This window comes from Arachis ipaensis, chromosome B07 (genome assembly GCF_000816755.2).
Source record: "Arachis ipaensis cultivar K30076 chromosome B07, Araip1.1, whole genome shotgun sequence".
Lineage (NCBI taxonomy): Eukaryota > Viridiplantae > Streptophyta > Magnoliopsida > Fabales > Fabaceae > Arachis > Arachis ipaensis.
The window spans coordinates 13427923-13442247 of NC_029791.2; the positions used below are offsets into that span (position 1 = coordinate 13427923).

Genomic DNA, 14325 nt, shown 5'->3' on the forward strand with positions numbered 1-14325 from the left:
CATCTTGACTTCCTCATTTTGACATGAATCATTTCAGGGAAGCTTATTCGTGAGTAAATAGTAATACACGTTTCAATTGGGTTAATACGTTCATAAATAATTCTCAGGTTATTCACAGAGTAGATTTGATAATTTCTTTCATCAGAAGTGTGTCTTGGTTATGTGGCTAATGTTATTCTGTTGAGTGAATACGAATGAGAATAGAGTTTGCTTGCTTATTTGTGATGCACTGCTGTGATGAGTGATAAGTCATGAGTAATGGGGGGAAAATTTCCCTGAATGTTGCAAATTATTATACTTGTTTAGAAGTTCCTTGATTCTTTTCCTAGAATTTTTGCTGTTGATGTTGGTAAGAAGGACTGGTTGTGGGAAATTGATGTTGCTTTGCCATCCCTACAAAATACAAATTGTGAAATTTCCCTTTCACAGTTGTTTTAAAATATTTCATCTGTTGAAATTTGAATTAGATGGATGGTTTTTTTTTTTTTCTCCTCGTTTTGGTTGTGAACGGGATTGATGGTTGAATCCTTTTCCCGGATCAGGATATATGGGTAAATCTGAATTCCTGTTTGTGGGCTTGTGGCGGTGGGTCAAGTATTACTTTTGGGCTTGTGGCGGTGGGTCAAGATATATGTATGATTTTATTCTTGTGGTTCAAAAAGACTGTGTGGTTAAGGTTTACGAAATCTGAGGGTAGCCATTTATTTTGGATTCAGTCCAAGCCCAAGTCCTGAAAGAAAAGGTCATAAGTCCCGTTTTTTTTTCTCTCACTTCGTAGTTGTCACTTGTCACTAGTCAGCCGCCTAGGGTTTTCCAACCTCCCTATATATACACTCTATGACCATCACAGCCTCACCAATTTGAATTTGATCGCTTACTTTGAGCAGTTGAGCTTTCTTCTCCCATGATCAATCTCTCTTCTTCTACGATTATTATTATTATTTTCATTTTTTATATTAGGTTAGATTTATGTAATTTTGTTTTTAATATTTGAATTTTGCTGAATTGATTTATATTTCAAATTGAAAGGAGTGGAGAGAGCAGGGATTGTGTGTATCGGTTGTGTGCTAAGATTAATGCACCCTTCCGAAAGAGTTCCCTGCAACATTTATTATGAGAAAGTGGGCAGTTGTGTTTCATCTTCNTTAGGTTTATTTGATTTGCATTTTTCAGTTCGTAAACATTTGAAAAATAAAAAAAAAAACACACCCAAACTAAATCAAACCCACCCGTAATTTGTGGTGTTTGTTTCCTCATGTTTCTTTGCCATAGAAAAGTACTTATTTTTTCCATGGTTTGGATTTGCCCATTAGGAAATGTATTTGGCGAACATAGCATAACTTTAAACAACTGAGTTCGTTCTTTTTAGAACAAGAACCCTTCAATTATTTGAACTGAAAAATATTGCCCCCTTGTAAACCTCACAAGTCGCATATCTATGTCTCAGAGATTGGTACAAACGAATCCCAAGTGAAAATTATTGATAACCGAATATGATAATAAGATGTTAAAATATTGTTCAGGAAAATAATGGTGAATTTTGTTTAGACGTTAGGAAGATAAATTAATTAACACAAAATTAAGATATGAAGGACATTATTATGCTTAAAAATGTGATGGTAGTATGGTACAGGGTGTTCGATACTTAATAAACGAAGTAAAGAAAGACTCCTACAGGGTTAGGATAAAAATTTAATAAACGAAGTAAAGAAAGGCTCGTACACGCTACTAACTAATTTTTTTCTTAAATTAAAAATTAAAATTAGGTTAGATATTTGAAATAAAAAGCCTTAAACGTTAAACCTAACACACATCCAAAAATTAATCGCAGATTGCATTTGTGTTTTGCTACTTATTTGTGCATTGTAAATTTGTAATTTCTAACGGTAGTTGATGAGCTTCTTTTTACAATTTTTTCTCAACTTTTTCCAATTATTTTTATTAATTCAAATATCTTTTGATATACACATCGCACAGAGAATCAAATACCCGGTAGAAAATGGGTCCCCGTTATTCGTAACATAATGTGATAATGGGACACGAAATAGTTTTGTACAATGGGCTCTAGGATCCGTCGCCATTCCTAGTGCAACATTATGAAAATAAACTTGGATTACTTAAAAATGTTTGGACGACAATAAAAATAATTCTGAATTAACTAAAAATTATTTTATTTTATATTCATTAGTTATTTCTGAAATAAATGTATAATATTAAATGTGATATGTTGTATTTATAGATATTATATGTATAAAATTATAAATATTAAATTAGATAAAGTAACATTAGATTATTGTCTCTTGGTATTGCTAAATCTGATAAATTAGACGGATTTTTTTTATTTCTACATGATCCCAGATATTTTGGCTGTTAACAAAGGCATTAATCGCTTAAACGTACTGTGTTAACAATAACTAGAAGAATATTATTCATTGTGTTGTTGCAGCTGCATTTCAAAAGTTAAACAAACTAAAGAAGAGTTAACTTTGTGTCAATAAAAAGTTTGTCTTTTATAATATAAAAGAAAATTGTATATCTAATAGTGTACCAAAAAGTAGTAACAAACATAATTTGGCTTAACTAAAATGTTCGTATATGTCTTTACATCTAATAACTCCCAATTGACGACGCAAGAGGATACTCCGGCGGTATATGGTACCTTCGGGATCCTGGCATTTGAAAGGTGGACATTATTTTTTATAATCATCAGCTTGTTTATTCATAATCAATGGGATAAAGTCGGTCCTGAGTCCTGACCTATGTAATCTAGTGAAAGCTATTTTTCTTGAACCTTGGAAAATAAGCAAAGTTAATGAAATGTTTATCACTTTAATTTCAAAGGTGGAGCCAGTCTGAAGCCTAAAACACATGAGACCTATAAGCTTATGCAACGTTTCATACAAAGTGGTCACCAAGATTCTTGCTAAGCGATTGAGAATGATTATGGAAAAGCTTGTTAAATCCAGCCAATGTAGCTTCGTTCTTGGAAGTCAAAGTTTTCACAACATTATCATTACTCAGAAAGTTATTCATTCCATCAGGACAAAGAAAGGAAACAAAGCTTGGATGACTATAAAAATCGACTTGGAAAAAGCTTACAACAGACTCAAATGGAATTTTATAAAAGACATTCTGGTTGACATCGGACTCCCTGCTCACTTTATTAATTTGATTTGTACGTGCATTTCCACAGCCAGGATGCGGGTCTTATGGAATGGTGAAACTTTGGATGAATTTCTTCCTTCCAGACCTATCCGGCAAGGACACACCCTATCGCCTTACCTTTTTTTTCTTTATATGGAACGTCTCACCCATCTTATCAGTGTAGCTGTGAAAAACCACTTTTCGAAGCCCATGCGGCTTAATCGGGATGGCCCTGATCTATCCCACTTTTGCTTCGCAAATGACCTCATTCTCTTTGCCGAAGCTAGCATCGACCAAGCTGAGATTATCAACAAGATCCTTGAGAAATTTTGCAGAAGTTCCGAGCAGAAAGTAAATAATGATAAGACCTGGATTTTCTTTTCCAATAATGTGAGTAGCAATGTCAGAGAGGAGATTAGTGAAGCACTCCATTTCACAAGAACGAATGATCTTGGAAAATATCTTAGAGTCTCCCTTCTTCACATAAGAACCAACTGCAACACCTACAATGAGATTATTGGCAAACTCAATTCTAGGCTGAATGGATGGAAAACTTTCACTCTATCTTTTGCAGAAAGTACAACTCTGATGAAATCTATCATTTCCTCTATTCCTACTTATACTATACAAACTTCTATTCTTCCCGCATCTACTTGTAACCTTATTGACCATAAATGCAGGAGCTTCCTTTGGGGAGATCAATCGCGAAAAGTTCATCTTCTTAACTGGAAGACTATTAGTCAACTTAAAACTAATGGTGGGCTTGGTATCCGGCATGCCTAGGAGTATAAACATGCTTTCATGATGAAAATTGGCTGGGACCTTATAGAAAAAAGAGATGCTTTTTGGGTCAAAGTCCTCTGATCAAAATATAATTATGGAAGCGAGCTTCTCTCAAGAGTGGAAAGGATGAATAAGCAATCAAATCTCTGGAAATGAGTGTGTGCTTCTTGGTCTGATGTTCAAAGGAATTCTATTTGAAACATTGGTAATGAAAACAATATAAACTTTTGGAACCACCAATGGGTGCCAAGTCTCGTTCCTCTCAACAATTATGTTGCACAGGTAAGTCAGCCCTATAATTCAATGATTCACTAATGGACTTTCTTTTGGTTTCAGGTGAGTGGGATGTTGATAAACTACGAAGATGGCTTTTGGATCCAGTGGTGAACAGAATCCTAACCATTTCTCCACCATTCCCGTGGAAAGGTGAAGACCAGATTGCTTGGGCAGCTTCATCGGGTGGCACTTTCAATCTGAAATCAACCTATTCTTCTCTCCAAAATAACATAGGAACTGCAGATTGTCTTTTCAAGCTTTCTTGGAAGTGGAATGATCCCGAAAGAATTCGATCTTTTATCTGAATAGTTGCTCATGAAGCTATTCTGACGAATGCAAAACGGAAAAGAAGACAAACTGTTGATGCAAGATGTTCTCGATGTAACTTTGTTACTAAAGATGATTTGCATGTTCTCTGCAATTGTTTCTTTGTAACCACCTTTTGGAATATCTTACAAGCCAACCAGTAGGTTCAAGACTTTTTTAACCTAAATATCTGGGATTGGCTTTTGCAAAATCTATCTCACCAAATTGATTGGAACATTATGTTTGGAGTGACTATATCCTCCTTATGGTACCAACGTAACAAATTGGTCTTTGAAGGAGCTGGAACCTCTCCCCTGGCAATTGTTGAGTCAATCAAAATGCGGGTCATGGAGATTATCAAACTGATGGACTTGAGGATTATTCCAAAGAATACGCACCAATCTTCTCATGATAGTCTAATTAGTTAGTTACCCCCTCCGAACCATTGGATAAAAGTAAACGTTGATGGCTCCTTTTTTGCGCAAAAAGAAGTGCAGCTTGTGGTGGCATTTTCCGAGACAACTTGGGAAGATTCATCAATGGCTTTTCTTGTAATCTAAGCAGCTGCTCCATCATGCATGCAGAGCTCTGGGCAATAATTAGAGGCTTGCAAATTGCACCAGCAAAGAAATATAACCATCTTATTATGGAATATGACTCATCCATAGCTATTAAATTCATTTCTGAAGGATGCCCTCCTCTTCACCCTTGTAGCCCCCTTGTAGAAGATATCAAAGTTCTTGCTAATCGCATTCCGCAGATCCTTTGGCGTCACACTTTGAGGGAAGCTAATTCGGTCGCTGATCAACATGCAAAGAATGGACATGACTTACCCTTGAGTCTTCATTTATTCGATATTTCTCCCCCCAATATATTTCTTACCTTGTCTTTTGATAGCTATGGTTCCTTTAGAATTAGGAATGTTTCTTCAATTTATTTTTTTCTTATGTTGATCTAATAGTTAGTTTATTTATTCATTTAAGAAAAATAAGGCTGAAAGTTCAAATTTTATTTTGTATATATAACAATCTATTGAACAACAATAAATTTTTAATTGAAACTCCGATTCGTGACGAATTAGTTTCTATCTTAAAGATGGATATTGCTTTCCAATTTCAAATCGCTGTACCTAGGCTACGCCACTAATGGCGGCCGACTTTCTATATGCTTTTCACCCTTAATGTATATATTTTTGTTCTCCATCAATGCTTTTAAACGGAGCTTAACACATTGTTTGGATCAATGAAAATTAAAAGGAAAGAAAATGCAATAAAGGAAAATGGATTGAAAACTTTATTTTTCGTTGATTGGATGAGAATGGAAATTGGAAGGAAAGGGAAAACAGTGGTGTGGGACCCACGTCCAACTTTTCCTTTCCAAACTTGCGAAGGAAACTAATGACAATTCTAAAATGAAAGTAAAATGACCAATTTATCCATGGTGTTAACATGGAAAGCAAAATTCTTAATGTAAGCTAGCTATCTTTGAAACTTGGAGAGACTTCTCTTCTCCACCGCAGCTTCATCGTTGTGCTCGACAGCGTTACCGCGGCTTCACCGTCATCATCCACAAGCCACGGCAGTTTCGTCATCGTCGAGACAGCTCCTTCTCCTCTTCATCCTTGCAAATTCAAGCCAAAGGTGAGTCCTTTTTCGTTCGATTTCGTACTTTTTCCAAAAACAAAATAGGAAAATAATCACTGTACATAGTATGTGCTCTTCTTTTGTTTTTCAATTGAGATCCTCTTGCTTTGGTTTCTTGTTTTTGTTCCTCAAATCCACCGTTTTGTGCTTGCTTCCTTGCTAGGGTTTGGCCTGTGAAATTTGAATACTCCATAGAGTTCGACAGTAGAGGGTGCCTGCTGCCTAGTGTTGGCTTGTGTGTGTTGGTGATCCCCGTTTGGGTATTGTTGCTCTATTCAAAAGCTGAATAAATATATATGGCATTATGAACCATTTTCTTTATTGATTTCTACATGTTTGATTTCTTAATTTTCTTTTTTATTTCTTTTCCTCTTTTTAATTGATTTGATTTCTTCATTATATGCTTCATTTGCAACCAAGTGCAGTGATTAACTGAATCAATATCATGGCTATAGTTTATTCAAAAGTCCAAAGCTTTCTAAATGGTAAAAAATTATAAATCATAAAACTTTTCAATGACCCAAAAGCATAAAACATGATTAAAATCGAATACACACAATTCCAAATCCCCATCACGAATGCGCAGAAAAACAATAATAAAAAAAGAAAAAAGGACACTTCTTTTAACCAAATAGTGGGAAAAAAAGGAATTACTTGAGAGTGAGAGTGATTGAATCGGAAGTGAAAAACTTTGTTTACAGAATGCTTAGATTTTGTTTGGATTTTGTTTTGTTTTTGTTTTGTTTTGTTTTTTTTTTTTTTGTGAATCAGATTACTTTCAGTTTCAATTTCAAGTTTAAAGCCTCAAACTTTGTGTTCGAACTTCAAAGAGAAGGTACTAACTGTGACTACCTATATGGAAGTACGATATCACCTTTGATCTTTAGAAATTGTTTGTAAATTGCTATTTATTATTTGATTTGTTAGTTTCGTTTTAAGTTAAATTTTTTAAAATTGAAACGAGGCAATTGAAATACTTAATAAATTATAAGGTAAATAATTAAAAATTAAGAATTTAATACTAAAAATATTTATTTGTTATTTGTCTTTCATCTAGAAGTATGTTCATTTTTTCATCTGGTTAGATTTTATCTTCAGGTGCTATGATTGTTTTATTTCAAATTTTTGTATTAAAATAAGATATGACAAAAAAATAACATTATTATAGGTAGAAAATATTTGGGCATTCTTTCTCTTTACTATCTTTGATAGAATTTAAAAAAAATTAATGGACATAGAACATAGCACATACATGCTGGAACCTTATATCTTTTTGAATGTCATCATGAGTATTTTAGTTCATCCATCTTTTTATAATGAAATTCAAATTATACAAAAGTCCTTCAAATTAAATGGCTTTTCTTACTTGTCTGTGGCTAAAATCTGTTATTAATTTTTCATGGTTTAGTTGTTACTAATGTCTAAATAGCTAAGCAAAATATTGTGCTCGTTTCATTGGTGCACTTACAAAGCATTTGTTCAACGTATCTTGAACCATTTTTTTTATAAACTATAGTAAATCCTGCTTTGGTTAACTTAATTTTTTACCGTCTAAATTATTAAGTGTTGTTGGTAGCTAAGTCCACTTAATTTTGGTGAAAATTAATGCATTAATTAATATACCATGTGACTTACAGTATATGTTTATTATTTATGACCGTGAGCTTTGGAATTGAGTTTGACATTTAGGAGTCAGAGATAAGTGTCTCATAATAAGGTATGTTTATATTGCGTAAGGTGAAACCATATTTTTATATGTGGCATTTAGTTTTGTTTTTTTTTTTCTTCAACAAATGAATTGTTAGAATGTAACAACATATGTTACTTTCTGTTTACTTTTACTATCGATATGTCCATTCTAAACATTATATTTTCATAGATGGATAACGAAAATATTGAATATGCGAATTTAGAAGATAGAACGAACGTCATACATGACTTAGAAATTCAAGTACATCAAGTCACTTTTACTGACGTATATCAACCTGAACCAATACAAATCTTAACTTGTGTCAGGGAAGAGTTAGAAAAGAGACAATATATTTGTGTCACATCTCTTTCATGTGTTACGGTGCATGCATTGTATAGTTTGGAATTATTATCACAATATAGGCCTAGGCAAATTAATGACGAAAACTTGGAAAGAGAAAACAGGCTTACTCAGTTAATGATACAGTTAATGAAGTCTAACAAATGCCGAGATGTCATACGTATGAGCCCTGAAGCATTTCAACTATTGTGTCAAAAGTTAAGAAAAACTGGTAGAGTAAAGAATTCAACTCGATCTACGGTTGAAGAGCAAGTAGCTAAATTCCTACCTATTATAGGGCACAATGTGAAAACTAGAACCATGTCTTTTTTCTTTCACCGCTTAGGGGAGATAATTTGTCGTCACTTTCACAACGTCCTACATGCTATTTTATCGTTAGAGGAGACTTCTTCAAGTAACTGTCTGGTGAGGATGTTCCTTATGCAATACTTCATAATAGTCGATTCTATCCATTTTTCAAGGTACTAAATCTTTTAATTTACTTGGTGAATTTTATGTAACTGTCAACGAAATAATCATAAAATGGTTATGTTAATATGTCAATATACTTTCTAAAAAAGGGATGCATTGGAGCCATAGATGGTACTCATAGTCGTGTGAAGGTACCAAGGGTGAAAGCCCCTCGTTTTTGCGGAAGAAAAAATCACCCCACACAAAATGTGTTAGTTGCCTGCGGGTTTGATATGAAATTCACTTATGTGTTGTCTGCTTGGGAAGGAACTACCTCTAAGTCGAGAATTTTAAAAGATGCTCTTAGTAGGGAATATCCACTTCGAATTTCTGAAGGTCTGTGATAGTGTAATTTATAAAATTGTTTACATAAATTCAAATTCATAGACACAATATGTTATACTTTAATTTGTGTATGCAACTGTTGTAGGAAAATTTTATCTAAACAATGCTGGATTTATGCTAAAGTCTAGGATACTTACACCATATAGAGGTGTTCGGTATCACCTAAAAGAGTATTCAGTACGTTAGTCCTAAAATCCGAAAGAACTATTCAACCACCGCCATCCTTCATTACGAAATGTCATCGAAAGATGTTTCAGAGTTCTAAAGAAAAGATTCCCAATTATAGCTGGCGACACTGAACCTTATTATTCATTTGAAAGTATGAGAGATATTTTTTTGGCATGTTATATACTGCATAACTTTTTTATTGGTTTCGATGTTGATCAATCTATAATTGATGCGGTTGACCGAGAATTGCTACAAGAACGCAACATAGATAGATCACAATCAAATCAACGTGATGAGGAATATAGACATGCAGCATTGCTACGAGATAATATTGCAGCTGAAATGTAGAATGTGTATCAAACTTTATGAGTGATTATATGTTTCATATATATGAATATGTATATATATGTATTTTACAGTCAGAATTGTTTAATTAGATTTTTTTAAGGGACATTTTTACAGGTTAAATAATGCCAAATAAAGGAAATAAAATAACAGAAGCAAATCAACCTTCTAAAGACAACTTAAGATGGTCTGATGAGATGGATGAAGTTCTGCTGAATGCATTAGCAGAAGAAGCATTGAAAGGTAATCGACACGATGGCTCGTGGACAACTGAAGCATATGCCAAGGCTGTGAAGACTTTGAGCATAGCAATAGGCCCGAACATAACAAAGAACCACATCAAGAATAGAATGAAGACATTGAAAGATCATTTTGTTCAGGCATATGACTTATTTCATCACTTAAGTGGATTTGCGCGGAATCTTGTTACTAGAAAGTTTGAAGCTGAAGAAGAAGTGTTGCAAGACTTTATTAAGGTATCTTATACTTTTTTTATTACTTATACGAATGATCAAGTTAGTCACAAAATTTCTTTAACATTTCTTTATGCAGGAGAAACTATATGCAGAAAAATGGAAAAAAATGCAAATTAAGCATTATGATACTTTGAAGGAGTTGTTCGGAGCTGATAAAGTGATGCGTGAGCATCTTTTCTATCTTTTCCTAGTGAATTTACATTTGAATTGTTAAGTTTAATCAAGATTTAGTTATCTTTTTGCCACCATGAATACTACTTTGAGTTATGTGCAATTCTGTTTATTTCAGGTAGCAGTCGGATGGATTATATGGAGTTTCTGTAGAAAAAGAGAAGAAAGTGAATGATGTTGTCAACTCTGACCTCCCTGCACTCCAACAAGAATAACTCAAGTTACAGAAGTCCAATTGATGTTATTCTAGTGGCATTAAAAATCTAACTTCAAGAGCTTTCCAACGATGTATAATAGTATACACTTCTTCTCCAGCAATTCGGTCATACTGGCGCCTAACTTCAAGTTTCTCAAGTTAGGCACCAGAAAAAGAATGTAAGTTGAGTTGTAGGCTGTATTGGTGGCGCCTAACTTGGGATTATCCAAGTTAGGCGCCAAGACAAGAGGAAACCTTCAAGAGTTCACTGCTAAGGTGGCGCCTAACTTAGGTTTCACCTAGTTAAGCGCCAAATACAACCATCAGCCTCCAATTCCATTCGGCCAGGCTCAAGTCCAACTTCAGCATCCCAAGTTAGGCGCCAGCTTTATGAAAGGCAATGGTCCCCATGCTCCTCAAGGCCTGCACGAGATCTTTGTTGATTTTGATTAAACTTTTATTGTATTTATAAATAGGAAAATATATTATTTAGTTTTAGAAAATATATTTTACATTAATTAGGATTAGATATAAAAGGAAAAAAGATTCAGCCCTTCGGGCTCTTCTCTTCAGTCTAACCTCATTCCGCACTTTACAGTTTTTCAGAATCCTTGTTTTCTCTCTAAACCATGAGCAACTAAACCCCCACTGTTAAGGTTAGGAGCTCTGTTTATTCTATGGGTTAATACTATTACTTTTCTATTTTAATTCATGTATTGATTTTAAATTCAAGAGTTGTTTTCGTTCTTCATCTTATGAATTTGGGTGGAATGGAAGTATGACCCTTATTCTAATTGAGTTCTTGTAAACCTTGGAAAAGCTCTTTGCATGAATAACAGATTGAAAACAAATTCTCCTAAACTTCTAATTATCTAGACTTAACGAGATACGTGACATATAATCCTCTTATATATGGATAATTAGGGTTTCTGTGGCAAATAAACTAGTTTGAACTTAACCCTCTAATTGGAATCAAGTGACCAAGGAATTGGCGGTTGATAAAGGTTAGAGGAGACTAAAAAGGTCTAAGAAATTAGGGTTTAGTCACATATAGTTTGCCATGAATTGAATCTTGCATGATTAAAATAGTTGGTAAGAAAAGTAAATCCGGAAAATAAATATCTCTGAAACCTTAACTGTTTTTTCCATATATTTCACAATCCGTTTACTGCTTGCTTTCTGATTTTTTGAATTTACTGTTTAATGCAATTGAGACCCAAATATTCTTTTCTGCTTGTCTAACTAAGTAAATCATTCAATCATTGTTGCTTAGTCCATCAATCCTCATGGGATCGACCCTCATTCACTTGAGGTACTACTTGGTACTATCCGGTGCACTTGGCGGTTAATTTGTGGGTTATAAATTCCACACCATAGAGCTACTGGTAAAGCGGCTGCTACTTCACGTGAAAGAATTCAACAACTTGATAGAGATTTTATTAATTTGAATGACTCGTTTGAAAACATTGGATTTTCTAACATAGATATTAATATGAGACATGATACCACAACGTTTTCTGCTAATTTAGATTTACCAAGTGTTCTTCACAGTCAGCCAAATTAATTAGGTGGGACTTTAACGTCAAGAAGAATAAAGCATAAATCTCCTATGAATGATTTTCTAGAAGCACAATATGAATGATTTTCTACGTCAAGTGCTTCTCATAATTAAGCAGTTTGGGTAAGCTTTAATCTATATCACAATAATCAGACCAAAACAAATGGCCAATTTTGTTTTAAAAAAAGTGAATATTTTTTTTTCTATGTATGGATTTGAAAGTATAGAATGATTCTTTAGACTATCAACCAATATATAAAACACATGGGTTTATATAACTTTTGAGAGAGAATAATTCAACCAACTTTATTGATGTAGAAATGCAAAATTTAATCATGTAAATTTTTACATGACACTACATACAAATCAATTAAAGTAATAACTATTTGGTATTGATTACACAAATATTAAAAAAAAGCATTGTTAGGAGGTCAGTAATTTTTGTGATTTGTAGTTATTAAATAGTTATTAATAAAGTTTTTAATGGTGTGAGATTTCATCAAATAGTATAGAATTATTATTTTTTTACTAGTTACATGCTGACCAGAATTTAATAAAGTTGTTGGCCCCCTAGACTTTTCCTTAATGTAGTTAGGGGTGGCAATGAGTAGGGTAGGGTAGGTTTGAACCCAACCCTAACCCTACCCGCGGGTTGAGTTTTTTTACCAACACTCAACCCTATCCTACCCGTGAGTTGATAAATACCCAATCCTAACCCTACCCGCACTCAATCCGCGAGTATCCGACTCTACATGCGGGTTGACAAAAAAGAAACATTATAATGACATAAGTATTTCATAAATAACACAAGTATCTTATACACAACATAACCATCAAATAACACAAGTTATCCCATTAGCATTCAAATAACACAAGTATTCAAACAATACAAATTGAAAAATACGTTTTATAAAAATAAATGAGCAAACTTTACAAATTTATAATTTTAATTCAATGGCTAAAAAATTTTTGCACATACTTAAGGTCCTTGGTTCAACTCCCATATATAACATTTTTAAACATATATAACACATATTATGGGGAATACGGGTAGGGTTGAGACTCAACCCACACCCTACCCGCTTCGCAGGCCAACTTGCTCCGCACCCAACCCCAAGGGCGGAGCTAAATAAAATATTAAAGAAGAGCAAAAATATTTATACAATAAACTAAGACTAAAATAAAATTTTAAGGAGAGGCTAAACTGAAATTTACATATAATTTATATGTAAAAAATTAAAATTAATGGGAGTCATCGCCCCTCTTTTCTATCACCTAGCTCCGCCTCTGCCCAATCTTACTCGCAACAGATCGAATTGACAATCTTACCCGATCGAATTAAATCGGGTTGAATACTCACAGATAGATGTTGGCAGGACTAAACATAGTCTTCTATCATTTATCCTTATAACGAAGGTTCAAAAGGTCGAAGGAATTGAAGATGCCTCTTCAAAGCCGGAAGAAACGAGAGTCTTTTGATTTTACCCCCTTGACGCAATTCGTATATGACATGCTACGAGTCTACGGAATCCGTTTCGACATGTATGATTGTACGTATATTATATAATATAGGAGTCTCCGAGCCAATGTCACGTATGCATGAAACTGATAAATAAATTTTGACTTTGAAATCAAGGACTATATAAGTATACTTGAATTTGATTGCCTGCATGCTTGTGGTAACACATGTACGAATTACTAGTGAAAATGTAATGCACGAATTGAAACGCAATAATTTCGTGGCACTTGAGCATTTGACCAATGGCTTTTGACTTTTTTTTTTATATATTTTTTTTTCCAAATTTGATCATGCATGGTTCCTTCTAGATGATATCTTTAATTTTACGTAGGGACCTTCAATTTGACCACTTAAGTTATCAATAATGCTAGAAAACTAAGATGGTGGTTTCAGTAAAAAATTAATTAAATGTCTATGAATGAATTTAAAATTTTTATGTAGATGTTATTTATATTAGATATTAAAATTTTTTTTGTAAATTAGATGATTTTAAATCTATTTTTTGATTTATCATATTTTAGATATTTAAAGAGAAAAAAAAGATGAAGAAACAGAAGCTAATTAAATCAGTTTTTGTAATTTACGTTGCAATAATATTAAACATATCTTCTCCTAATTTAAATGTGATAAAATATTTAATAATTAATATTTTAAATCATAAATAAATAAAATTAATTACTATATTTATAATTAATTAAGTTGTTCTATTTTTACCTGATTTAGAATTGATTCATACACTTTTTCTTAAGTTATTAGCCACCACTGCCACCGCTTAATAATTAGTCGTGTGATATCATGATATATATTTGGAATAATTGAAGGATTCCTAGGTGTTTCACACGTAGCAATGAAAGTAATAATAAAATAATTTATAACTATTATTTTGTTTTGTACC

The 14325-nt window shown here is 33.3% G+C and overlaps 1 protein-coding gene across 2 annotated transcripts; it reads left to right on the forward strand.

Moving 5' to 3' along the window:
• Positions 5936-10863, forward strand: LOC110264863. 2 transcript variants are annotated; one of them, XM_021107339.1, is made up of 5 exons: positions 5936-6149; positions 6316-6412; positions 9628-9986; positions 10063-10150; positions 10276-10863. In XM_021107339.1, the coding sequence occupies exons 3-5, from the start codon at positions 9636-9638 to the stop codon at positions 10308-10310; spliced, it is 474 nt and encodes a 157-aa protein (XP_020962998.1). In that variant the 5' UTR covers positions 5936-6149; positions 6316-6412; positions 9628-9635; the 3' UTR covers positions 10311-10863. The 2 variants fall into 2 exon arrangements, with proteins under 2 accessions (XP_020962998.1, XP_020962996.1); XM_021107337.1 differs by having other exon boundaries at positions 10063-10863.

Bases quoted from the DNA above. Each gene is read 5' to 3' on its own strand.
- LOC110264863 (XM_021107337.1), top strand. From the start codon at position 9,636: ATGCCAAATAAAGGAAATAAAATAACAGAAGCAAATCAACCTTCTAAA. The intron at 9,987-10,062 runs GTATCTTATACT...TTCTTTATGCAG, and splicing joins TGTTGCAAGACTTTATTAAG to GAGAAACTATATGCAGAAAA.